A 25,760-nucleotide genomic window follows, 5' to 3' on the forward strand; every position below is an offset into this window, starting at 1 on the left:
TTTGCTTCCAGTCTTAGGGCTTTGGAGATAGTCTGTACCATCCGGAATCGGCTCATCTGCCATTCCGAAGGGTGTCTGGGGGGCGTTGGCTTCAATCTCCAAATCAATCTTGACACGAGGATTTCGTATTTGCGAGAATTGATTGTTGGCGCCCAAGTTCATGGGGAAGTTTTGTCAGCACGGACACGGGCTCAAGTTCAGACGGTACAAAGGATTTCGAGTCATATCTCTTTCCGTGTTTGTGACCTTGCTGATGTAGCTACACAGGTCTACAGCATGATCGGTCAAAAGGACAATAAGCTCAACATCGAGACTGCGGCGGCTTCCCAGAGGATCGCAGAAATTGGCCTACTTCACAGTAACGCCATGAAGGACATAGCAGAAGATTCCAGGAATGCTGCCGTCCTCACCCGCAAAGACAGCACCGACATGCGGATCATCGCAGTGGTCACGCTTCTGTTTCTTCCAGGCACTTTTGTAAGTCAATACTCTCGTCGAGTTCACACCGAATACCGGCCCTTCGTGCCGAAGCAAACATGGCGAGATCTGGGCTTTGTGTATCGTATTATTTTTTTAATCCAGCCACTGACCTTGCGGGACTGAAAGATGGCAACGTTATTCAGTTCTGGCTTCTTCAACTTCTTGCCAGGAAAGTCTGATCAAGTCGTTTCGAAGTGGATATGGCTTTACTTCGCCTTGACTGGAGGGTCGACCTTTGTTGTCTTTCTCGCTTGGTATCTGTCGGCGAAGAAGCAGAACAAGGAGATGCTGAGAGTGGTGAACGGAGAAAAACGTTCCTCTATGCCGGCAAATGTACAACTTGAACCCGAGCACGGTGCGGTGACCACACCACCGGGTATTCCATCGCTGTGGCTGGAGCGCTCTAAATCAACTGGTGACATAGATCCATTCACCTCTTTTGGGAACTCGACGGACACTGCCAGATGACGATGCCATTGGAAGCCCGCCACATCCTACCTTGAAATCTTCGAGCTCCGAACCAGTGACGTTGATCACCTCGGAAGCATGATAGCAACTTCAAGCTTCATTGGACAGGCGTGGGCACAGTTACTAGACTAAGAACGGCGCAGGAACAGGCTCACAATCCAGCTCTGGAGGGGCAACTCCCAACTCTAGCCCGGTCGTGAGATTCCTTCCTCGGCGGGGTGGCATTCCGCCCCGGCATGCCAAGGAGCTACGGCACCGTCGTGGCATTCGCTTCAGGAGGTCACAGTCCATCATTGGAAGGCAGAGCTACGAAGACGGTAGCACATATGCAGCCAAGGCTTTATCCAGGATCACAGCTTTTGATCGAGCTACATCCACCAGCGGGGTACAATTACTTGCTAATATCGATTTTCAGCCTAGCAGACAGCTTCAGTCACTCACGTACTACCATACCAGCCGGGCAATCCGTCGACACCCATACCGCAAAATGCAGGTACAACAGTCCACGTTGCTCAGTGCCGGATGCTATTTGCTCGATACCAGAGGCACCACAACCGTGGTGCGATGTGTGCAGGGGGTCGGATTGCTCTGCTAAGCTCCCGCCAAAAAAAAGGTCTCAAAAATTCCTAGATCTGAGGACGTGCCGTCTCTTGAATCGTCCACGTGCGATCATGACGCCAAAACTTGCGTCGGATGGTCCAAAGAGCTATGAGCTTGCTGGATAGCTTTGCAGACCAAGGTCAAGTACAAAAAGGTTGGTCTCCGCCATCCGCTGTGCGTTTTCTTCCACTCTCCTTGCGCAGGCCGGGCGAAGCAGAAATCAGAAACTTCCGCTATAGCTTCCATCTCACTTGAAAATGCGCGCAACAACAGGTTGTTTGGCCATGATGGCCTTAGCACTTGACATTGCCGGCGCGGTGCCCGTCAAAAAGCCTCGTTGGCAACACCCCGCGCACGATGACTACTACATCAACCTCGGACCTCGCCCTTACTACCTTATCCAGAACATGACGGACGGCCCGCTCAAGCAGAAGCTCGAGTCATGCTACAATGGTCCCTTTGAAGTCACCGCCTGGAGCATCGGCCATCGAGGCGGTGGTACGCTGCAGTTCCCCGAAGAGTCGGTCGAGTCCACCATGGCTGGCGCACGGATGGGCGCTGGAATCCTCGAGTGCGACGTGTCTTTCACAGCGGATCTGGAACTGGTCTGCAGACACTCGCTATGCGACCTCCACACGACGACCGATATCTTGCTCAGACCGGAGCTCGCCGCAAAGTGCACGGTGCCGTTCACACCGGCCAACGAGACAGCAGACGCCAATGCCCTGTGTTGCACCAGCGACATCACATTGGCCGAGTACAAGACCCTCTGTAGCAAGATGGACGGCTTCAATGCCTCGGCCACTACGCCAGAGGACTATCAGCACGGCACGCCTTCCTTCAGGACTGATTTGTACAATACCTGCGCGCAGGTCATGACGCTCGAGAGTTACATCGATCTGGTGGACTCGCTGCCAGGATTCCGCAACTTCACGCCCGAGCTGAAGACTCCTCCATCGCAGGTCCCCATGCCGTTCCAAGGCTACACCCAGGCACAGTACGCAAGAGACATGATCGACACGTTCATCAAGAAGGGCATTTCGCACGAGCGAGTCTGGCCGCAGTCGTTCAATCCTGCGGACATCTACCTCTGGCTGAACGAGTATCCAGCGTGGGGCGCGCAGGCCGTGTTTCTGGACGAAGACGGCGACGTTGCGTCGAACTTCACGACCGCGGTGAACCGACTGCCTGCCCTCAAGGCCAGCGGCGTCAACATCATCTCGCCGCCGTACAACTACCTGCTCGCGATCGGGGGTCCTAACAACGACACGATCGTGCCGTCCATCTATGCCACCACGGCCATGGAAGCCGGGCTCGACATTATCGCGTGGTCGTTCGAGCGCTCGGGCCCGCTTGACAACGTCCGCGCCGATGAGGACTACTACTGGTCATCGATCGCGCCCATAATCTCGTACGATGGGCAAGCGTACGAGGCCCTCGACGTCCTGGCCCGCCAGATCGGCATCAAGGCCATCTTCTCCGACTGGTCCGCCACCGTGACCTATTATGCCAACTGCATGGGCCTGAAGGGCCCGGGACATTGAAGAGGGAGATAAAGTTTAATGAATTGCATGACGACCAACTCAACCCAGCCGAAGTAATCAATGAGTCGCCAGAACGGAAAGCGATGCGCTGGGGGAAAAAAGTGTACATACATACTACCTACTACATATTACATACATACATCAAACATGCAACTGTAACTCAGGTGTATTCTGCAGGATATAGTCTGCGGACAAACATAAATACATCCATCCATCCATCCATACATAACATACATGCATAGAAACCTTGAATGGAGTCAGTGAGTTAGTTAAGACGTGTCATTGCTCCCAAGGCTACAGTATGTGACGGAGTATTTGTAATGTTTTACACTGCCTCGTGGGGAGTGACTTCTCTGATTCGTCATGCCACACGCGGACATCGCTGAGGCGAAAGGGTGGGCCAGGCCTCTCTGCCGACGGGCGAAGGAAGGAACTGTAGAGCTTGCGGGATAAAAAGGGGTGCCGAGGGTCTATATCTACATGCAATTTTTCCCCATTCCACGACGCAGCGAGGCCCGAGTCACTGAGGCAGCTGAAAATACAAGGTTGAAACCAGGCACCGCAAACGCCTTCTTCGATCTACATTGCATGGGTATTGGTATGGGTCGCATTCCACTCTCTCAGCCACGCCATGACGGCATCGACCTCGACAGTCTTCGCGCGCTGGACGGCCAGGGGCATCTCGACAGCCGTCTCGTTCTGGAACAGGCCTGGGAAATCCCACTCGTGGAAGCCTCCCTCGATGATTATCTGCGGCGTGGTGATCGATGAGGACGACCCGTTGTTATTGTCGCCATTGTCGTTGATGTTCTGGACGAGCCTGGGATTTGGGTCTCCGTTCTCCAGAAATTCCGCCAGCGGACCTAGGGCGCGGTAGTAGTCCAGCTGGCCCGTGGAGATGGCTAGACGAGGATATGACAGGTTGGGCCCGCCGTACTTGTTCAGCCGGTCGAGCTGCGGCCCGTATGTGATGTTGTACGCCCTGTGGCATCTGTCGAGGAAGTACGCCGGCGACAGCATGCGGGAGGCCATGGGCAGCACGTGTGGATGGCCCTCCGAGCCCGGGATATAGCCTGTCGCAAAACCGCCGGACTCGGTACAGGTGAGCCAGCCGTAGGGAGAAGGACGGCCCAGCGAGAGACAGTCGTGCACGGATCTCCCCGCGCAGTAGGTAGAACTTTCTCGCATGTAGGAGAAGAAATTGAGGAGCGGGTAGTACAGGGCTGTGGCGTTGGCAGTGGCGGTCCTATTGGCGTAGCTGAGGAGCAAGTGAGCCGTTGTGCGCAGGGTTTCGGTTGTAGGGTAATGCGAGGTTTGGGAAGTTAGGAGGTCACAGTAAGAACCCGGGCCTATGGAGGGACGAAGGGGGAAGTGGTCAGCTTGAGACTTTTGTATTTCCCCATTGTGATTCGCATTTCTCCTGGGCTTACCAGTGAAGGGGAAAGGCTTCCTATGCCAGACCTGATTCCACGCCGAAAACGGACTGGTCAGAAGGAATACCAGGTCAGGATATGTCGACGACTGCGAGACGTTGAAGGCAGCCTTAAGCTGGAATAGTGCCGTTTCATTACCGCTTTCGTAGACGTTATCCATTAGGTTGGTTATTTGCTGTTGAGCTTCGACGCATTCTGGCAGAGCGTGACGTCGTATGATATCGAAAAACTGCCAGTTATCGAGTATCCCAGTCGTGACTCCAGAGGACGACAGCCCACCCCAGAATAGGTCCGGGTACTGGATACGAGCAAACGCAGATATCACGCCGCCGTACGAGCCACCAAGGATGATCCAGGGAGTGCGGGGTGCCGTGAGGTCCCTATCTTCCAGGCCCCGGAATGTGGCTCTCTGAGCGAAGTACGCGAGGTCTGCTAAGGCTTGCTCGGTGCTGTGGAAGCGAAGTTTTCTGTAGTATATCGATGATCTGGGACGATGTTGTAGCCGCCAGAGTGGTATCTATGCGAACAGTTAGGATCATGGCGTTGCGCTGAAAACGGAACGAGCCTATATACCTTTTTGACCCCAAAGAACGGCGACAGCACCAGTAGCGTTGGCGATTTCGTGGAGTATTCCCCTTTGAAGCCATTCAAGGTCATACTCGGGGCTGTCCTCACCTATGGCATGGATGATCACTGGGCCTCCTGGAACGTAATTGCTTATATCGACCCAGTAGTGCTGTTGGAAAGTGACGTTCGTATGGGGTTCATATCGGGATATGTTGTGAAAATGGTCAATGGGCATGGTGAAATTCTGCGTACTATTCTCCGCGTCAGATGGGGTAATATAAGTTCTGGAGCTCGATTAGGTGGCGGCGTTCTTTTGGCCAGAACAGAGAACACTAATGCAAAAGATAATGGGGAACCTGGTTGATACTCACGGATACCGGCCAAGCAGCTCTCTCCCATGCGTATGAGGTCCAACGACAGACGGGGCCTTGTGCGGAAACATCCTTCCCAAACTGTGAAACCTCACAATTCAGCATTCAGGGTCGGTCATCAGAGACATACCATCCTGCTGTTGTCCCCAGAAGGAGGATCCAAAACACCAAGGCTGCTGCCACACTGCCCAACAACCGGTTGGATATCTTCATTGCGGCCATGGAGATTATCTTGAAGTGTGCTCCGGACATACACCGCAAACGATGCTTAGAATCACGCCTTCAGCTCTTGCCGTTCCCATAGCTGTAGCCTCCAGGACGCTAGACGCATATGTGGTTGCCGCGCTATCAGAGGAGACCAGGGGCGGGTGCCTCAATTCAGAAGTTGTGTCAGCCTGTTCTGGAGCCGGCAAGCCTTGTGGCGTTGAATGTGCTGATTGTGTTACCGCGTGTAGTTCATTTCAAGTCAAAGGTACGAGGTTCCAAGAACAGCAAGATCAGAAATGTGTGAAGGATGTTTGTGCTCGTATTCGAACTTGAGTGAAAATGCATCGTGGCTTCAGAGCAATTGGACTCGTTTCACTAAGTGGATGTGCTAGTCGCCGCGCTCACCATCCCGATATTTAGGCGTCGAGCCGACAGCCTTGCGCACTCCGTTTAATTTGGAAGCGGCCAATCGGCCCACAATGACACACGAACTACGGGACGAGAACGCTAAAGACGACCCCCTCTACTGGGTAGACCAAGGTCTGTCCTCAGGATCCCAGCTCTCCCATTGCACCACACCTTGAACAGTTCATCTTCAGCCCTGCAGCCCTCGAAACGACACTGTGAATCCTGGGAAACGGCGGTGATTTGATTCGCATGTGGCATCGAAGGCGTGAAAAGCGAGCAAGAATCCACCGATTTCGAATCCTAGTCTGGATTTGTTTGGTGCAGCGTCTGCCCTGTTTGATCGGAGGTGAGAGGGCATTTCGCTCCACGAGCTCGGTGGTTGAACGCATTCGACAAAATATCGCCAGCTGTACACAGCATACCTCCGCGTCCACCCCGTCGGGGAGACATGGGTGAGCTGAACGGATGCCATACGGAGTTGATTGGGACCCTGACTGGTAGAAGTGCATCAACCTATCCACTGTCGGACCGGCAATGGCCATGTTGATCCTGTTGGTCACGGTAGAGGTACACTCTAACCTCCTGGCTCCGGCTTCCGGCCGTACACGTTGTAGCTGTGTTCGATCCTGTTAGCCATACAAGGTACACCGAAGCCGGGCCTCCAGAGCGGACTTACAAGTGCACATAGGTGTGGATGTTGCGGTCCAAGATTTCCTTCCTCGTGCGGGCGAGCATGACCTGAAGCTCAGCTGAATCCATTCCAAGAAGGGCAACAGCACCTCTCTCAAACCCGGCTTGCGCGTATTGAAAGAAGTTCTGGACCTCGAGCGCCCCAATTGTTTTCAGCCTTTTGTCTTTCGGCCAGCGATTCGTCGGGATTTTGAAGACGGTCTGCTGGACATCCTCGAACCCACGGTCTAGCAGTTGTTGTCGCCACAATTTACCGGCGTTGCCGTCAATGCCCATTGCCTTTGCGATCTTGAAGAAGAGCTTGCTCATTTCAGTGTAGGTTGAATCTGGCGGACAGCTGCCGTCATCACAGCCGACCTCGGGGACCGTGACGGCAAGCTCGAAATACCCACCCGGTCTCAGGCTTTCATATGCTTGCGAGATGAGTGTCGGCCAGTCCCTGATGGCAAAGAGAAATTCCCTGGCGTGGATCAAATCGAACGTGTCCCTACGAAAGTCCCAGTCTGTTTCGACATCCAGAATCTCGAAGTGACAGTTTGGCGGCATCCAGGTGTCCTGCACTGCCGCAATATCAACGCCAACGACTCGTGCCGTGGGATAAAGGTCAGCAGTCTCGATGGCCCAGATCCCGCTTCCAGTGCCCAGGTCAAGGATATTCTGAGGATCAGGGCAAATGGGAGCGAGGTGGAGGCGCCCTTCATAGAGAAGGAAGAACTTGTAATGTTGCAAGTCATTACGCTGTTGTTCCTCGTTGTCGATGGGAAGACCGTAGAAGTGCCTCCCGTAAGACGCCCACCGTCGACCGTACTCTTCAATCCCTTCACGGATCTCCGTCGCTATACTATTCTGACGGTCAGAAGTCTGGACGCGGAGGCTTAGAAGTAGATTCTCACCTTGTCACATAGCTAGTATTTGCCGAAGTGCTGGCATAGCCTTCGTCGACAAACCCGGTGGGCTCGTCAGCCTCCATGAGAGAGGCTTGAGGTCAGGTCGGACGGTCGCGTGCCAGGAGGATGTAGCTGGAGGATGAGAAGCTCCGAGAGCAGTGGAGAGGACATGGTAACGGGAGGATGAGGGAGGGGTGGTGGCCTTCTTTTAGGATGAAACGAAGAATACGGGGTACGCAGGGATAAGCTTCGGCGCTGATTGATGGGGGAATTCTTTTCCTCGTGCCGCTCTGTAATGGGTGATCCAGTGCTCAAGCAGGAGAACAGGCGAACAGGCGAGCAGGATCATGGCTAGTCAGCTAGTCAGCTAGTCAATCTCCACGGGCTGGTGGGCTGATTTTCCACGTGCGGCATAGGCGGCCTTGCGTGCATGCCACTCGCCTAGAAACTCACTCTACGATAAGTACCGAGTTGCCGCAGTCACACTCGGCCATCAACCAACCAGCCACCAACGTAAACGAACATCGATGCTCCAGCTCGCCGTAACTAGCCATTGCAACAAGATGATAGGAACTTCTGAGTCGGCGTCTGGCCCACTCCCCCGCAAGAGACTGCTGACGCCTCTACCGTGTACAGCAACGGGAACCTGTTCCTGGCGATCCATTCATTCTCCATCCATCTCTCGAGAAAGTGTCCTTTTGACTTTAGAAAACCTTCTTCTGTCTACGCAGAATTACTCACATTGGCAATGTCGTCGTCCGCAGAACCGGACCAAGCCGCCCAGCTGCAGGACCTGATACACCAACTCACCGACGCTGCCAAAGCCTGCGACTACTCGCCAGGCAGCAAGGGCTACATTTCCAGGACCAATGTCGCTGCCATCGCCAAGGACATTGTCCGTCTCGTGATGGCACCGTCGGACATGTCAATGCACCACTCGGTCAATGTCCGTGACGCTCTGACCCCGAGGACGGTGAAGCTGCTGACAGGTTGCTGACCAATGGCAGATGCTGGAGATTGTCTGTCTGCGAACCTTGATGGGGCTGGGCGTGCTCGAAAAGATACCTGTAGATGGCTCCATCTCGCTGGCTGAGCTGTCAAAAGTTACAGGTGTCCAGGATTCACTGCTAGGTATTGGTTGATCAATGTTTTATCCAAGCGGGTTGAGGTCTCCAGACTGATCATTGCCCCCATGAACGAAAGAACGACAACTTCGATTGCTTGTGGGCACCAAATTCCTCGAGCAAACCCCTTATGATGAATATGCGCACACCAAGTTCTCTAGAGCATACATCCAGGTCCCGGGCCCAGGCAACTTCTTCCAGTTTATGAACGACGAATGCCTGTCCACGCTGGTCCATCTCCACAGCTACGTGAAAGAACGAGCGGCCCAGGATGGCAAGCCCGTGCAAGAACCCGATGATCCTCTACGCAACCCATACACCCATCGCCATGGCATGGATGGACACCCTGTGTGGGAGATAATGGCACAGTTTCCCGATCGTCTTCGCGCGTTCCAACTGGGCTTCATGTCTCAAGAGGATTCTGTCCCGATCATTGGTTTCTACGACTTCTCTGCCCTCTACGATCCGGAACACGACGGGGACAGAGCCACCCTGGTCGACGTCGGCGGCGGCCAGGGCCAATCCATCCTCCAAATCCTCACGGCCTTCCCAACCCTCCGCCCAGACCGCATGGTTCTTCAAGACCTGCCCGAACCTATCGCGCAGGGCAAAGACTCTAAACTACTCCCCGAGGGCGTTACCGCCATGGTGCATGACTTCTGGACACCACAGCCCGTCAAGGGCGCCAAGGCGTACTTCCTCCGCCGCGTGATGCATGACTACTCGGACGAAAACTGCGTCAAGATCCTCTCGCATCTGCGCGCTGCCATGAGTCCGGACAGCAAAGTCCTTATCGCCGACATGGTCATGCCCAAGCGCGTGCATGAAGCCGACCTGCCCGCGGCAGCCATGGACAACTGCGTAATGGTCATGGGCGGGAAGGAGAGGACTGCTGACGGATTCAACAAGGTCCTGGAAGATGCCGGGTTGAAGATGGTCAAGATCTGGCACAGTCGCGAGGGCGGCGCGACGGGAAACATCGTTGAGGCCATGTTGCCAGCGGCAACCTCCTAGATAATGTATGTATAATGATGATCGTTATCGGGATCGAGTCGCATCTCATGAAGGACCTCCGCGAACACGGTGCGACGATACAAAGTTGGAATCGGCGATCATTAAGTCGAAGACACGTTCGTTATAGGATGAGACGGGATAGGAGCGCCGCGTGAAGGTTAGGGGCATTTGTAGGCATGAAGAGATGATATTCGAGGACTCCTTGGAAAGAATCCATACATAGAGTTCCTTCAAACACCGCTGGAGCAAGCAGGGCGTCTGCTCGCCTGAAACGAAGGTTACGAGGGAATAAATGGACAGGAAAAAGGACGTTTTCGCGTAGAAGAATTCAAGTGTACGAATTTCATGTCATTGTCTGACTCTGCCACCTGTTTCCGCCCACAGGTGGGTGCCGTCTAATTGGGCACTCCCTTTTCAACGCCGAGGAAAAAGGGAAAAGAAACAACACAGGACCGCCATCGCTATGCCCATTTGAATATTATTATTTTTACTTTTTTTTTTTTTTTTATTTTTCCTTCTTGCCGGCCTTGCTCGGCTTCTTGCGAGCGGCCCCTTCTGCAGCGCCGGCCCCAGCGCCTGCCGCCTTGATCTTGAGCTTGATTTGCGGCTCGGAGCTCGCATCTCTTGTCGCCTTGGTTGGCGTCGCTTGGACCGCCGCGTCACCATTGGCCTCTTTGGCTGGGCTTGTGCCCGCCTTGCTATCGTCAACATTGTTGACTTCCTTCAACCTGCTCGGAGGAGCCTTTTTGTCCCCCCTCTTTCCCTCTGCGCCGGTCCTCTGCTTCTTGTTCTTCGTGCCGGCCCCGGCGATGCTCTTGTCGTCGTCGTCTGCCTTTCTCTTGACACCGCTGTTCGTGCTTGGTTTGGGCGAATTGGCTCTGCTGTCACGGGGAGTACCCCCAATCTTTGCGTTCGCTTCGCGGCCAGCAGCGCGATCCTTCTTGAGGTAGCAGCTTCCATTGAGATGTGTGGCGAAGACATTGACGGATTTCCAGTGGTCCCCAAGGTGGGAGTCACGGTTGGGGCATTTGGCAGCTGGATAGTCGATCTCTTTGAACTCAAATGACTCGGTGGGCATAGACGATGATGGAGTCAGTGGGTCGGAGTTCTCAGACGCAGCCGGCGAGCTTGGATCGTCTTTCTTTTTGTTTTTTCTGCCTTTGGCCTGACCCTTGACTTTGACGCCTTTTTTGCGTTGGCCGTGCACATCGTGTTTATCAAGAACAATCATAGGTTCGGTTTTGCAGTACTGTTCATTGGCATCTGGAACAGGGCGGGAATTGTAGCCGACACGGGGATATAGCAAGCGGCGGAGACCACAATTCGGGCATCTGATATGCTTGACCGTCTTCATTGGGTTTCCTTTGAGCTGTACCAGACCGGACTTGAACACGGCAGCGTCAGTTTCGACAGTGGCAGGTTCGATATTGTCACTGTTTTCAGTGCCTTGAGAGGTTTTGTGGCCCAGTTTCTCAGCCCTCTGCTCGACTTCAAGGACAGCAGTCTGCATGCGAGCGATCTTTTCATCTTGGTGGATGTCGAGAAGAAGATCATGAAGGATACTTTCGATTGACTGTTCCAATAGATATGTGACCTGAAAAGCGTCAGCGGAGGAAGCGTGAAGCGAGCCTTTTTGGCCAACTAACCGCCTGTTCTTGATCAGACGTGGTCAAGCTAACACTGGAAGACTTTGAGCTGGAAATTTTTGTGGAAGCCATATCAAGAACGTCCTTGACTGGAGGTGGACAGTCAGCTGTGATTTCCTCATCTTCCACGAAGCGGTTCCACAAGTCGGCGTCGATAATGCTATTTGGGAACAAGGAGACGTATGATCTTCTGGGAGCCATACTCGGAGAACAAGAACAAGGGAAAAAGTAAGAGCCGACCAGCAGCCCTGTGCAGTATAACAAGACAGGATTTTGGGGGGAAAGTGGTGCATTTGTCTTCGTCGGGTACAACGATGAGGGAAAGGAAGTAGGACATATTTAAACCAAGACGCACGACAGCAGAAGCTGAATGGTCTATTGACAGCAGCACTTATGAAAAACAACAGAATTCATGGTGTTGTACACTATTGTCCGGCAGCGAATTCACTTACTGGTATTGTGATCTGCGTGGAAGACTTCTGCGCCTGTGCACTCTGCCTATTCAAACACCTTCGCACCCTACCGCACCCGACAACCTTCTATTCATTCAATAGCATCCATGTATTTTTTTTTTTTATTGGGCCACTCGATTTATATTGTCTCGCCCTGGAGAAGCGGGGTGGTGACGGATGTACAGGGAGCGCACACACTCCGGGGAAGGATCTTGCACACTCGAGGAGGCTCGTGCTCGTTAAAGGTACGGCTTGGTGTCCGGAAGTCTGGCAACTAGATGTTGAAGACAGGCTCAAGGAGTGCTCCGGCAGCAACTGGATATAGCTGTACCGACAAAACGTGAGAAGTCATTCAGGGGTCCGCCGCGGCTGTGGAAGTGAATGTGATGATGCAGGACGCAGAAGAGAAAAAGCCAGTATGGGGCTTTGCTTAGGGTTTCTTAGGGTTCGCTAAGGTCACTCAATAAGCATCAATAACCTTCTTTTTAGCGCCGGTAACTACCGCCCCTGATCGCCACTGCGCTGATCCATTCGGGCGACCGGCATCTTTTGTTATTAGCAGCTGTCCATCGCGGGGATTTTTGAGCACTGTACCTCGTACCAGCATCGGTAGAGGTTAGGATCCCATGAAGAAGGCTATGTCAACATGCACCAAGCTAGTCTTCTTTCGTATTTCTCTAAACCGGGGACTCCAACGCTCTCCATTCCGATAAACCCCAGAGAAAGGGTTTCCGACAAAAATGATAACAACGCGTGTCTGCGTCCGCGTGTTTCTCACAGCCAAGGGCCTGGTATCATCGAGGCAGCCCTAAAGCAAGCCTCTCAGAAGCCGGCCGTCCACACTTTGAAAGCCGACAAAGACCAAGTCGAAATCTTGAGACCTGAAAATGTCACCCAGGAGCCAAAGCGTGCGATTATGGAAGCTCAGACTACTTCAAGCGACCGCGTACAGCATTTTGAGGTAGTCTCTATTCCCCACCTCCCGGAAGCTCTTGTTGCATCAGTCTCAGCAGAACACCTTCCCGCAATTCAGCGTCTCACAGCCACAACCCTCCCTGTTCGATACAGCGATGCTTTCTTTACCACAACATTGACTGACCCAATCGTCAGCCAACTGTCTCGCGTCGTCCTTTACGCGTCGCAGCCTGTTGGCTGGATCCGCTGTCGTTTAGAGCCATGCTCGCCCAATATTTCTTTTCTCGCTCAGAGAAACCGGCCACCTTCCCAGATCTATATCCAAGCTCTAGCTCTCCTTTCGCCATATCGTAGCCTCGGCCTTGCAACACTGCTGCTGGACACTATCTTGTCTTCGGCCAGTGCTCAAGCTGCGGACACAGTGTGCATCTATGCACACGTGTGGGAGAAGAACGACGACGCGTTGGAGTGGTACTCCAATCGCGGCTTCAAGCGGGTCATGCTTGTGGAACACTATTACAGAAAGCTGCGACCGAGCGGTGCTTGGATAGTTAGGAAAGAATTGGATGGATCATGACTTCTCTACCTGAGTCGAAAGCCTCTTTCGATTCTTACGCCTCGAATTTTTCTACTACGAGAGTTACAAGCCACGACGACTCAGTTGCGGTACGCTAACATGGCCAGCAAGCAAGAGCTCCTACCTATGCTTTGCTTGCCGCACAAGCTCGAAGGTACCCATGAATGCACTTTGAGCACAGCACCTGTGGACTGTCTGTGCGACGACCACAATACAAGCGAGTCTCAACACGTGGGTATGCGGAACTAGTGCCTTTAGCGATCAGAGTAAAACCCCCCGCAAATAGCCACAAGGATTCGGGCGCTGCAAAGAATCTTGGGAGAGATGGGACGTCCTCTCAAATCAATGGAAAAAATTGAGGAGATGATGTACGCTTATACCTCCCCCATCCGTACTCCAGGATAATGAACTCCCCGACCAGGCTGCGATTCCTTTTCATGTCACAAGAGAGGACAATAGTCAATGTCGACCTGTGGAGGTGGTGCAGCACTCAACAATATTGCGGCGATTACAACGAGCCAATTCACATACAACTACAGGAAGACCGCAATCCATCCGTAACTGTTTTTCACGAGTTCGGATCAGGACCAGAACCTCCACAGACCGACATATCTATGCGATACCATAACAGCATCAAACATCCCATCACCCGGCAGTGCCTCGTGATGTGTGCTTGAGATGGTCGTGTCTTGAGAGATAGCAACCTTCGGCTCCCGATGACGGCCTTCAAATTGTTCTCTAGCAAAGCTAGAAAGGCTAGATCAACCCTAGCTGCGAGAAAGAGGTCAGACGCAGGTTGAGAACGGGCCTAATATCTTGGGTAGGATGTATTTGGTACAAGGCTTCTTTCAGGCTTTGTATTGCACTAGCATGTGATACTTTGATTTTATATACAATGGGTTCCGAGCCTTCAATGGAATGAAGGGCTTTCCGCCACGCAGACATGGCTTTACAGTACAGACGAGACATAGTTCTCCTCCATCTTCCGTACCTCCCGCTTGAAGATCTCCACTTCCTTCCAGCAGTCGAGCGGTTTCCGGTCGTTTATCCGCAGGCAGGAAATCACATCTTGTCTCCTGATTCTCGACCGTTAGCTTACTCGCAGAGGCGCTCAGAGCACAGATTCATGTTCCAGCAGGAGTTTGACTCACGCATTCTCCACCTCCTTCGGCACCTCTCTTAGCGTTTTCCGCTGTCCCAGCGTCTGCTTCAATTTCTCGATCTCCTGTTGCACTTTCTGGCTTGACGGAGCATTCCGTCTCTTGTCCTCATCACTGTCTGAGCCTGGAAGGAGGCCTCTGGGCGATATTTGAAGGAGCGACGAGTCTGACGAAGTCGAATCCGAGGTTGCCTCTCCGCTTTCAGCAATCTTCTTCCGTGCCTCCTCGAGGACTGAGGACTCGTGATTCCTGATCTTTTCTAGCTCGGCGGCCACGCGTTGTGCGATGTGCAGCTCTAGTGTCTTTGCACGAGTCGAGTTTGTCTATCCCAAAAACAGGAAGTGAGCATAAGCTCCTGCGCTGTGGTAAAACCTGTGTTTCGGACCGCGGCGGGAGAGGACATACTTCTGAGGATGCTTGAAGGGAGTCTATTAACCTGTAATACCTGTCAGTTGAGCTAAGGACAGCTATGGGCGCTAACAGCGCAATCACAGAGCCATGGGCATACTCTTGAGAAAACTGAATAGGTGTATCACTGGTGAAAACATGCTTGGTGGACTCGTCGGGTTTCGATTGACCTGCGCCCATTGTCGCGGCTGGTTCGGGGGCGTCAACAGTTGTGTAGCTCTGTTGTGATCTTATTGTGACATACCCCGGATTCACTTCGAACTGCTCGCAGGGTAGAGGTCTTGACGAACAGGACCTTTGCTGTCGCTTCCCGACACCTTCCTTTGAAGCTCCAATAATTGCATTGACTGACGGAAATAAAACTCTTGGCGGGCTCCAGCATCACCCAAAAAAAAAACTCCTCTAAGCTACTAGAGGAGCGCATATGACAACTGCCGCTTTAGAGCTCACTGACTCCAGTTCTAGTAGGTTATCCTCCTTTGGTCCTCACAACTACTCGTGTTCCTCTCCTCCGTCCCCTCATCTCTCGTTTAAAGTCCCACTTACCATGCAGCAAGATGCAACTATCAACGGGCCGTCGGAATCTAGTGAAGAGCTGGTGGAAGATTATCACGCGAAAACCGCAAATGAGATTCACCCAAAGAAAATCCAAGCTAGCAGTTGGGTGGTAGTTCCACTCTTGATACGTGGACAACGCTCCCTCGTCAGCATGCTGCACACACCCAGAAGCAGTCGTTGCTCGGTGCAAGTCAACGTGGAAGTGGGGGAATCATGCAAGCGACGCGGAGTTCTCCCAATCTTCTGGGTCTTGAAGACCTGGCGCTCCCCTTCCTGTGTAACCTGGTCAATTCTCGACCTCTAAGCATATGCTTCCCAGCAAGCAGGGTTGAAAATGCGTGTTGCCATCATTGGAGCCGGACCAGGAGGCCTGGTTACGTTGAAGTATCTCCTTCAAGCAAATCAGGACTTCAACGTCGCACCCATTGAGGCCAGACTCTTTGAAGCCCAAGATGACATTGGAGGCACATTCCGCTATCGCACCTATCCAGAGGGCGAGGTAACACAGGGCCTTTTCCCACAATCCAATAGTGACTGGGCTGATTCTAAGCAGATGGTGTCTTCCAAAGCCTTGACCACTTTCTCAGACTTCAGGATACCGCCAGAACGGACTGATTGCGGTGACTTTCTCTCCATGGCCCAATATATCGAGTACCTCGACAACTACTGCGATCATTTCAAATTACGACCTCACATCAATCTCAATACTGCGGTAACGAATGTACGACGGGGCAAAGATGGCAAAGGCCATATTGTGACCTATTCTTCAAAGGACGGGATAACAGAGGAATGGGCCTGCGATGCTGTTGCAGTGTGCTCAGGGCTGCATGTGGACAAGGTTGTGCCCACGATTCCCGGGATCGAGAAAGTGCCCACTGTCATCCATTCCTCTCAGTACAAAGGCCGACATATATTTACCGAAGGCAGCAATGTCGTGATCCTCGGTGTTGGAGAAACGGCAATGGACATGGCATATTTTGCGGTGACTTCTCCTACCAATTCGGTGACGCTTTGCCATCGAAATGGATTCGTCCTGGCGCCAAAGGTAAGATACCTCTTTCGTGAGTGGAAAATCTCGATATAGTGACCTGTGCTATCCACAGCATGTTGAACGTTTCGTCGTCATGGGGAAGCGGGAAGCCGAGTACAACCCTTCTCCGATTGACACAAATTGGAACTGTCTGTTCGACACTGCTTATGCACATCCGAAGCTGCGGAACTCTCGTTGGCCGTGGGTGTTCTATGACTGGTGGACGAAGGGCGCTTGGATCCTCTTGAACAATACGCGTTATGGATACGGTCAGCATGCGGGAATTATCAAGGGCTATCATATGTCCGAGAGTGAGTTTCTCTGTTCTGCATGGAGTTCCAGGTCGTAATACTTATCCCGTCTAGTTCTCTTTGTGAAGTCCACCAAAGTCCAACCCTATTTCGACAGGCGCTACATCAAAGACAGTCGACTGAGGCGGTTCATGGAACGCATCATTGACCTACCGCGGATTGACACGAAGGGCCGCACCGTCAAATTTGCCCCATTTCCAGAATATGTTGATGACGAAGGCGTCATCCATTTCCAGAAGAACGATACACAGGAGTCGAAGCACATAGAGACCTTGAAAATCAAGCCAGACGTTGTGATCTTCGCCACTGGCTACCAGCACCTGACATTCCCATTCCTGAGTCAAGGATATCCGCATTCTAACGATGTCGATGTTCGTGCTATGTGGAAGGATGGTGACGAGACGGTTGCTTTCATAGGATTTGTTCGGCCACAGATCGGTGAGTCTTCGATTTCTGCCGTCTGTATATCCCCTCCTGTTCTTTGTGGGACTGCAGACGTCTTGTCGCCCCTCTACCTAGATGCTAACACCGAATGATTCTTAGGTGCAATTCCTCCTCTAGCCGAGTTCCAAGCTCAGCTCTGGGTGCTTCGAATCCTCAATCTTCTTCCAGAAGCGAGCCTACGGTCATTGGATCCAGCGCTGAATCCCGACGGCGAAGAGTGGTACAGGCTGAAGACAAAGCCTGAACATCGTATCCATCATGGTGTCGATCATGAATCGTACGCCTACCAACTGGCTCTTGACATGGGCTCCGCACCATCCGCCGCGCAGGTGTTGAAGCATGGATGGAAGGTATTCATCGTGTGGGCCTGCGGATGTAACATGAACACCAAGTTCAGATTGGTGGGCCCATGGCGGTGGGAAGGAGCCGAAGGAATGATGAAGGGAGAGATGTGGGAGTTGATCAAGAGACGACCATTTGTCTGGGGTGAGTTCTTTTTCAGATCTGGAACATCACAAGATGCCGTCTTCAAGCAACAAACTCCTCTCTTTATGCTTCCACTGCCACCATCACTTCCATTGTGAACAAGGTCACTGACCATGGGCATCCGTTTAGGACATATTTTGCTCAACGCTCTCCCCATGTCAATCTTCGGGCCGCTGAGTTTGTTCTATTGGATTTACTACAGCATGTTTGATCCTGTCCTGAGAAGATTGGGCATTTCGAGGTCGCGAAAGGTCGATGGTTACATCAAGCTGGTCTAGAAGAGACCTTGCAGAGGAAAGGGAGTACATACTTGCTGATGAGACTAAATTGACCCAAGGGGTATGATCGCTGAGGCAACCCCAATGACAGCAAAATCTCGTACATAAATTGTCCATACTTTTGCGATTGGCGCAGGAGGAGCTGGTGGGAATCAATCACCATTCTATAATTCAAATGAATACTTGGCTTGATCTGAGCCAAAGTCTGAGCCCGGATACGGTGGAGAAATTGTCTTTAAGACGCAATACTTTGCCGTAGCAGTTGCCTTTTTAAGGGGAGCTTCAGCCTTAGTCCCTTTCCTTTTATCACTCACCATACTGGACATTTCGATGGTTCGGAAAAGTCCAGGACATATATCGTCTATGGACTGGCCGCCTCAGGAAGCCATTCTCCCGTTACCTTTGTACTTCTCTGTTGAACTGCAAAATCTCATACCCCATGTTCTTACAATAATTCTGGCCAGCTATTTGATGGTCATAAGAGGCTACCAAAGACAAGTAGAGTCTGAAGAATGTATCCCGGTCTTTCCGCAGCGGTACTGTCAAGTCCCTACTGTCCCCAACTTTGATCCCAGCTTTGTGAGTGACATGAAAAAGGGCAACAGCCGCTGGCCGCGAACGAATTCAGACAGCACTGCGCACTATCATGGCTAGGATTCCTCATTGTGCCGCTGCACATGGTGATCACGCCGCGTCCACTCCAATTTGCATAGATCCAAAGCCTCAGAGAGGTCTCCAGATTTATGTGTAATTCGGAGGCAATGACGCCAAGGCTTTTTCCCACGCTGTGTATATGGATATACGACTCCAACACTTCTTGAAAATGGATCCGTGTCCGCACTCACTCACAACACAAAAATTGATCTTTGCCCAGTCAGATTATGGAAGGTAATGTCTTCCAGGACTATTGACAGCACATGAGGCTGTGAAACAAGTCTCAGACCGCAGCATGGTTTTTTGTTCATCACTCCAGGCTAATCATCTGATTGATGTATAATTCAACGTCCCACACAGCAAACTTGGAAATCTTATATTGGACAAAATTTGCAGATTGTGTCAGAAATATCGTTGATTATTGGTTCGGAGCACTTGCTAGAGGAGAGCGTAGAGCTATACGTTGAATGTAAAGGCCAGCGCAAGGCGTCACACGGCAGAAGTGCAACGCGATATGAATGAGTGCGATTCAAGCACTGTCCAATGCACTGACAAACGGCTCAGCTCCGAGATAGAGCAATGATCGTTCACGCATGCCATCTACGACCATCGCCATGATAATCCTCCCCTATGAAAGGATGGATCATTTCTGGATTCAATTCAAGCAAAAGACTCCCGACAAATCTGTATACGAGTTGTTCCAAAAAGAGGTTCGCAAGGTAAGGGGCTGACGAAGAGCGCAAACAATTATGGCACCTCGAGCATGAAGATATAAGGCCATCACACAAACAGGTATGATCCTTGTCGACCATGCAGATATGGACGCCGAAGATTGGAAGTCTCAATCTGCTGGTCTTTGGGTCTGTTACTTCTGCGGCTAGTTGCACCAGCACCAGCACCTACAGTCTGCCGCCAAAGATGACATGCACCCAGAATTAAATACTTAGAACAAGTCCAGTTCTTCTTCGGCGTATTCTGAAAGGAAAAGACGTGGCAGACAAAGGCAAGACATACACGCCAAAACCCTCCTGAGAGGGGGTTGTAGGTAAGTTTCTTAACCAGTGTCAACATTGACAAATCTGTGTATCTAGAATACTAGACGCCTGTGAAGGGATGTCTACCATTGTCCTATGCAAATCTCATGTCACGGATATGCCTTTCTTCCCATGGACTTACAAATTGCCATACTCTGCACCTAATGTGCGATAACGCAGGTCATTCAACGTTACCTTGCTAGTCCAGCTGTGCTTGCGTGTTGGGGTAAGCCAATCTCGGCCGCCCACTATACTTCGGCCGAACTGATCCATTTCATTTTGTTGGCTGATAACATCCAACCACTCCGCTTCGGGCCAATCAAAGCTGCTTTGACAGGCCGAGCAATGAATACACATATCTAGGGAGTATATATGTCAACCAGATCCCAACGAGCTTGACCCGAACAATAGAGGTCTTTGATCTGGAACAAAGAACTAGCATAATGGCAATCCTATCAGAAATCCTCCGCTTCGTTCTACCGCCCACCAAAGCCAAAACGACAGAGTTTCTCAAGCTCCGGCAGCACGTTTCGCGTTCCTGCGGCATCCACGACCAATACTTCGGATACATCACCCCGGTCAAGTCCTCAGCCTTGCCGGTCAAAGAGAATGAGATGTGTTGGGTCATTCGTTCGTTTTCCCCAATTTTCTATCACACCCTCTCCCCCAAATCAGTCCTGCATGGGGCGTTCAGTCACAAAGGAGGACGAGGTCGCTGATAATGTTCGCAATGAACCCAGATTGGCCACAAGGCTCCCCCAGCCTCAGTCAAAATGCAGAGCTGAGAGCCCAGCTGAAGGAGCTCACGTCGGAGGCCACCACTGATCAAGCAACAAGAGGAGCGACGTCTCTTCTCTTCCGATTCGAAGAATCCCAAGTCCCAGAGTTGAAGAAGGCACTGGAAGCTCCTGTCTGCGAGTTTGTAAGTCCAAACCCTACCCACCCCCGAAAGCAAGGAAGTCCAAGAACTCTTCCGTCTCCATGCCTGTATCTATCTTAATCCATCCATGTCGGTTTTCTGTTGTTGTTTTCACATCACCAGCCCCAGCCCTTTCCCCCCCTGCAAACCGTAAATACCCCAAGACGCGCGCGCGTGAGAGAGAGAGAGAGAGCGAACGTCCACGAATCCTAGAAAAGAAAGAAAGATAAAAACAAAAACATGCAAAGCAGGCAAGACAACACAAAAAGCACACACAGACACGCAGAAGAAACAAACGCATTGTGTACATACGTGAAGAGGAAAATAAAAAACTAACAGCACCAAATTCGAAAAAGGCAATCATAAACCTCACGCCGAACCACCCACCCAGAACAGCAGACTCTCCCTTCACCAAGTCCATGCACAAGACGTACACGGATTGCTACCACTATCCGGGCTTCACGGGCGGGAACTGGTCGTACGCGGTGAACACGAATGACACGAGCGGCGTGGCTCTGGCTCTCGACTACGGTGTTGACGGTGCAGGCGGTGCTGCTGCTCCGACTGACAAAGGGGATCATCAATGGAATGGAAAAGAAGAAGAAGAAGAAGAAGTTCCAGAACCCGAGCGGCGACTCGCGTGCTATTACTTGGGATGGGATACGATTGAGGTTAGTGTCTCAGCGTCCTCACCGTCGAGCGTTCCAGCTGATATGAACAAACGCAGCACCATCAAGAATTTTCCAACACCCCCCTGTTCTTCGAAGAGATCAATAAACTTGCCCCATACTTCGGTCCCGGGACAGGAGCATGGTATGTCATGTTTGAGAGACACACCGATTCTCTGGAGTCGGGACCACGATAGATCGCAATTGCAGACAAGGTAGCCTTCACTCTTTGACTTCGTGTTTCATTAAAATTAGAATATCTCTGCTGAATTTCAATGAGTACAATGCAATGTGCCTCTGCTTTCAGCTCCGCACAACCATATGTATCCTACGCGGCCGAGACTCTCTTGTCTTCCAACAATTTAACGGTCTTTGCAAAGGAATGTACACAAGACTGAAAGCAAAGGCATTGGTTTCCAAGCCTCCAACAATGCTTGGATTTCAAAACCCCCAACGATCCAATTTTGTTTTGCTGTTTCACAAACCAGCGTCCTTAAGACTACGCTCAATGCCCTTCTTGCGCTGAGCGTCAACCACCAACAAGCTTCGCTCCTTCAGGACGGCTTCGAGGGTATCCACAACTTTGTAAAAACTGCTCGCCGCTCCCTTCTCCTGTGTAAACTTCATAATACTCAAATTGGCTTTTCGGCCATGCTCAAGGACCGAATACAGATAGGCATGGAAATGAACGGGCTTGAGTTGGAGATCTGTTCACGAGTTAATCAGTTTGCATAATGTCAAACAGCACACGGATCACTCACAATTTGATGCATCAACCCGCCCTCTCACCACGTCACTGCCTCCACGTCGTTCCGACACCACATCTCTCAATCCATACTTGCGCCAATCTTTCAAAATCTTAATAAGCTCTTTCTTCGCTTTTCCTTTGCTGATTTGAAGACAAATCACACGGGTTGCGGGTCTGATGCGAAAGAATTTGGCGAACCAATTCTGGCTAATTTCAATAGGAGCAACTGCAGCTGCTGCCATCGCAGCATCGACACTCGTTGCTGGAGGATAAGATTTCCGGGGTACAACTCCAGCACCTGCGCTGACCACTTGATTTGGCTCGTTAGATTCCGTGCCGTCCGATAGGTCTCGCACAATGCGATGCTTAGTCGTAGTTGCTGAGACGTCGTCCCTGGGCTTGGTTGTTCTGCCGAACATCTTCTGGAACCATTTTCTCTTCTTCTCCATCTGTAATTCAATGTCACCCGACTGTGGTTCGCTGCCTTTTGTCGTAGAAAGCGTCGAAGAATTGCCGGACTCGCTTGGTTGGACAATTTGGGAGGTATTGGAATAGGTATCTTGCGCGATCTCTTCTGTAGACTTGCTAGAATCTAGCGGATCTTGAGGACCAGATCCACGTTTTCCAAGCCAGGACCATTTGCGTGTGGCGTTGGACGACATTGGAAAGGCCTTCTTCTTCGGCGACCCCGGGTTCTCGTCGATTGTGTCAAGTTCCCGTTTTGCATAGAGGCGTGGGTCATATCCTGCACGCTCGTATGATTCGATTGGACCACCTCTCAGTGAATTTATCGGCACAGCTTTGTTCTTTTTGACTCGGAGAGGCTCAATTCGAGCGAATGGCGACGTTGGATCTGGAGTAACGAGGCGAATTGTGGTGTCCTTTTGCGCCTGAGGGGTTTCGAACCTTACGGGAGCCGAAGCTGCTCTAGAGCTATCCTCTCTGCTGCGTTTCAGCTCTTCCATTGTGTCGGCTGGTGATATAGTACGATAATACCTGCTCGGCCCAGCGCCATGAGTTGGATCAGAGGCCGCTCGCTTATCACACATTCTCTGCTTATCCAACTCAGCATCAATGCGCTTATCAACAGCAGCCAGCATGTCAGCAAGAACATTTGCATCAGCATCACCCCAGGTCTCAATGATCTTCTGCCGACGTTCTATCAATTCTTGAAGTACTGGAGTTGCAGGAAGCGGTCGATCGCGAAGGCTCTCTGGTACTCCGTAGGCATGCGCTGCCATAGATGTTGCAGATGAATCCAACGGGGGAGCTGGGCTCACTTCGCTGGCCGTGGACACTGATGATCGATTGAAAGCTTCTTCACAGATCTTGCCAAGTTCAGCACTGACCTTGCGCGTTTCATCTTTCCAGTAATAGCTGGCCACACGCGGCTTCTTTACGTCAATCTCAGAGCTGGATTTGCGAGGACGATAGGCTTGGGAGGGTGTCGGTAGACTCGGATTGCTCTGCGTCTCAGATCTTCCGTTTGTCGTACTGCGAGTGCCAGGACGGTCTGCAGGATGAACATCCGGGATCAATGCTCGGGCACGGGGGTTAGCGGTACCAGAGGAATTCTGCCGGCGGTGTTGGAAACTGACTTGTCGCTTGTAGCTCATCGACTTTCGGATACCAGGAAGACGCCTCGTGCTAGACAGGGAGCTTTTGGATGTTGCTGTCGAGTACGAAGCACGCTTCTTCTGGATGAGTTTCTCGAGCTCTTCTGACGTGAAACTTGGGAGAGCGGGCACATCTGGCCTCAATCTATCCACAGCCTTATGCCTTACGCTGCCAGCCGAGCTCACAGACCGACCCCCTGGAGTGACTGGGCGTTGGCGAACGACGACTGTGGGGGGCTCAAGAGTGTCTCCAGCGATTGGAGTCCTGGAAGCTCGATAAGGATCGTAGCTGCTCTGCGTAGCTTTGCTTGCAGCAGTGCCAGGATTCTTATAATATCCTTCGCGCCTACTATTGTCATCGCTGACAATGGAGAACTGAGAAGCTCGTCGATTGTGTCCACGGCCGTTGGGGCCACGCTTGGGCTTCGATATCGGTTTGCTGACATGATGATAGTCACTGGCAGAGTAATGAAGAGGGTCGCCTGGGTAGTTCTCAAGCTGGTCATCTCGAAATTTAACCAATGCCCAATAGAAGAGTTTCTCATGGTTTGGTTCTTCGCTCATGAGTTGTTTGACCAGCTCTTCTGGTTTTTTGCCATGCCATAGAGTCGACAGGTTTCTCAGAATTTCCGTGTCGATTTCTGAACGCTTAGTAACGCGTTTGCCTTGCGCCTCGATACTCAGGGGTGGAGCTGCGCCGATGAGAGGTTCGGGTGCCACCAGGCTTGCATGATACTTTTCATACTTCTTGAGAAGTGGATGAGCCCAGATCTGTTCCATGGTAATTCTTTTTTCCGGTCGCTTCTGTAGAATACGCTGGATGAGATCTGACGCTTCCATGCTCAGAGTTGGAGGCAAGTAGTACTCTCCTTTCTTGACCAAGCGCAACGTGTTGGGCAACGTTCCGCCGTCAAAAGGCAAGAAGCCGTTGAGCATTGCAAACAAGATGATCCCTGTGCTCCAGATGTCAGCTTTGTCACCGCGGTATTGGTTGCCTTGTATGATCTCAGGTGCCGCATAATGTGGACTACCGCATGAAGTGTTCAGCCATGTACCGTCGGGCTGCAGAGCTGCCATGCCGAAGTCCGCCAACTTGATATTCCGGCGGCTGTCGAGGAGGATGTTCTCCGGCTTGAGGTCACGGTGGCAGATGTTGAAACGATGACAATACGACAGACCGGCAATGATCTGACGAAAGAGTCGGACTGCTTCCTCCTCTGGTAGAGCTCCATTGCCCGAAACGTAGTCGAATAGCTCACCACCTGCGACATATTCAAGGACCAAGTAAAGCTCGCCACGATTCTCCCAGATATCGTAGAGGTTGATGATGTTTGGGTGTTCAATCAACTTCATGATAACAACTTCACGTTCGATACCGAATGGCATTGTTCGAGGGCCCGTGGCGATCATCGAAGCAGTGTCTTCATCGTCCATACGAGCCATACTCGCACTCTGGACAAGAGCGGCTGACTTCTTAGAGACGATTTTGACTGCCGCTGTCTGTCCAGTCACTGCATGTTTTGCCAGGCGAACTCTTCCAGTGGCTCCCTTCCCCAAGGTCTTTCCTAGTTGCCATGGCCCAACATGAGTCTTTCGTTTTCCCTTTATCGTAGCCGATGTTGCTGAAGCCGTGGAGACTTGCGAGTCCCTCTTGCTCTCTGCGGCAATATCATCTGCTACAGTGGAAAGTCGCTTGTTTTCGACGGCAGGGACTTTGCCGACAGCATTCTCACGGACGGATAGATTGCCTTCAGGTTTGAGCGATTCGTGGTGGGGCAGACGGGGTGATGGGCTCGCAGGGGCTTGGGCGCGACTGTAGGGCAAAATCGGCGTAGGCGGTGCTCTGGGTTGAATTTCAGCTAGTGCATTTCTCTTGGTAGGTGGCCTCTCTGTCTTGGATGGGAGAGGAGCGCGTCCGCAAGGTCGGTTGGACGACCTGAGGGAGGACGACATCATACGCGCCCTGCTGTTAACAATCTCAAGCGCACAAAGCTAGAGTCTCCATCCAACGCGCCTGGGAAGGAGTTAGTCACAAGCAGAAAGCGGCCGAATTGACAACATAC

At 51.8% G+C, this 25,760-nt stretch overlaps 11 protein-coding genes across 11 annotated transcripts; 6 read left to right on the top strand and 5 right to left on the bottom strand.

Moving 5' to 3' along the window:
- Positions 1–276: 276 nt before the first annotated feature.
- On the top strand, positions 277–948 carry A1O5_10700 (uncharacterized protein; the record flags this gene model as incomplete). Its single annotated transcript, XM_007751275.1, has 2 exons — positions 277–477; positions 607–948. 2 exons carry the CDS (start codon positions 277–279, stop codon positions 946–948), a joined length of 543 nt encoding a protein of 180 aa, XP_007749465.1.
- Positions 949–1,805: 857 nt separating this feature from the next.
- On the top strand, positions 1,806–3,092 carry A1O5_10701 (glycerophosphoryl diester phosphodiesterase; the record flags this gene model as incomplete). Its single annotated transcript, XM_007751276.1, has 1 exon — positions 1,806–3,092. One exon carries the CDS (start codon positions 1,806–1,808, stop codon positions 3,090–3,092), a length of 1,287 nt encoding a protein of 428 aa, XP_007749466.1.
- Positions 3,093–3,671: 579 nt separating this feature from the next.
- On the bottom strand, positions 3,672–5,327 carry A1O5_10702 (uncharacterized protein; the record flags this gene model as incomplete). Its single annotated transcript, XM_007751277.1, has 4 exons — positions 3,672–4,441; positions 4,523–5,042; positions 5,099–5,160; positions 5,201–5,327. 4 exons carry the CDS (start codon positions 5,325–5,327, stop codon positions 3,672–3,674), a joined length of 1,479 nt encoding a protein of 492 aa, XP_007749467.1.
- A 1,423-nt stretch (positions 5,328–6,750) lies between these two features.
- A1O5_10703 (uncharacterized protein) lies at positions 6,751–7,738 on the bottom strand (the record flags this gene model as incomplete). The annotated part of the gene is made up of 2 exons (XM_007751278.1): positions 6,751–7,609; positions 7,662–7,738. 2 exons carry the CDS (start codon positions 7,736–7,738, stop codon positions 6,751–6,753), a joined length of 936 nt encoding a protein of 311 aa, XP_007749468.1.
- Positions 7,739–8,403: 665 nt separating this feature from the next.
- Positions 8,404–9,793, top strand: A1O5_10704 (uncharacterized protein; the record flags this gene model as incomplete). The annotated part of the gene is made up of 3 exons (XM_007751279.1): positions 8,404–8,601; positions 8,663–8,786; positions 8,859–9,793. 3 exons carry the CDS (start codon positions 8,404–8,406, stop codon positions 9,791–9,793), a joined length of 1,257 nt encoding a protein of 418 aa, XP_007749469.1.
- Positions 9,794–10,298: 505 nt separating this feature from the next.
- Positions 10,299–11,640, bottom strand: A1O5_10705 (uncharacterized protein; the record flags this gene model as incomplete). The annotated part of the gene is made up of 2 exons (XM_007751280.1): positions 10,299–11,387; positions 11,440–11,640. 2 exons carry the CDS (start codon positions 11,638–11,640, stop codon positions 10,299–10,301), a joined length of 1,290 nt encoding a protein of 429 aa, XP_007749470.1.
- An 897-nt stretch (positions 11,641–12,537) lies between these two features.
- On the top strand, positions 12,538–13,383 carry A1O5_10706 (uncharacterized protein; the record flags this gene model as incomplete). The annotated part of the gene is made up of 1 exon (XM_007751281.1): positions 12,538–13,383. The coding sequence occupies one exon, from the start codon at positions 12,538–12,540 to the stop codon at positions 13,381–13,383; it is 846 nt and encodes a 281-aa protein (XP_007749471.1).
- Positions 13,384–14,332: 949 nt separating this feature from the next.
- A1O5_10707 (uncharacterized protein) lies at positions 14,333–15,131 on the bottom strand (the record flags this gene model as incomplete). Its single annotated transcript, XM_007751282.1, has 4 exons — positions 14,333–14,459; positions 14,535–14,866; positions 14,949–14,979; positions 15,052–15,131. 4 exons carry the CDS (start codon positions 15,129–15,131, stop codon positions 14,333–14,335), a joined length of 570 nt encoding a protein of 189 aa, XP_007749472.1.
- Positions 15,132–15,843: 712 nt separating this feature from the next.
- On the top strand, positions 15,844–17,878 carry A1O5_10708 (uncharacterized protein; the record flags this gene model as incomplete). Its single annotated transcript, XM_007751283.1, has 5 exons — positions 15,844–16,008; positions 16,063–16,554; positions 16,613–16,850; positions 16,905–17,288; positions 17,394–17,878. 5 exons carry the CDS (start codon positions 15,844–15,846, stop codon positions 17,876–17,878), a joined length of 1,764 nt encoding a protein of 587 aa, XP_007749473.1.
- Positions 17,879–20,476: 2,598 nt separating this feature from the next.
- On the top strand, positions 20,477–21,530 carry A1O5_10709 (uncharacterized protein; the record flags this gene model as incomplete). Its single annotated transcript, XM_007751284.1, has 3 exons — positions 20,477–20,668; positions 21,022–21,336; positions 21,393–21,530. 3 exons carry the CDS (start codon positions 20,477–20,479, stop codon positions 21,528–21,530), a joined length of 645 nt encoding a protein of 214 aa, XP_007749474.1.
- Positions 21,531–21,810: 280 nt separating this feature from the next.
- On the bottom strand, positions 21,811–25,650 carry A1O5_10710 (CAMK/CAMKL/GIN4 protein kinase; the record flags this gene model as incomplete). The annotated part of the gene is made up of 2 exons (XM_007751285.1): positions 21,811–22,040; positions 22,095–25,650. The coding sequence occupies 2 exons, from the start codon at positions 25,648–25,650 to the stop codon at positions 21,811–21,813; spliced, it is 3,786 nt and encodes a 1,261-aa protein (XP_007749475.1).
- Positions 25,651–25,760: the final 110 nt, after the last annotated feature.

Source organism: Cladophialophora psammophila (genome assembly GCF_000585535.1).
Source record: "Cladophialophora psammophila CBS 110553 chromosome Unknown aczJe-supercont1.21, whole genome shotgun sequence".
NCBI classification, from domain to species: domain Eukaryota; kingdom Fungi; phylum Ascomycota; class Eurotiomycetes; order Chaetothyriales; family Herpotrichiellaceae; genus Cladophialophora; species Cladophialophora psammophila.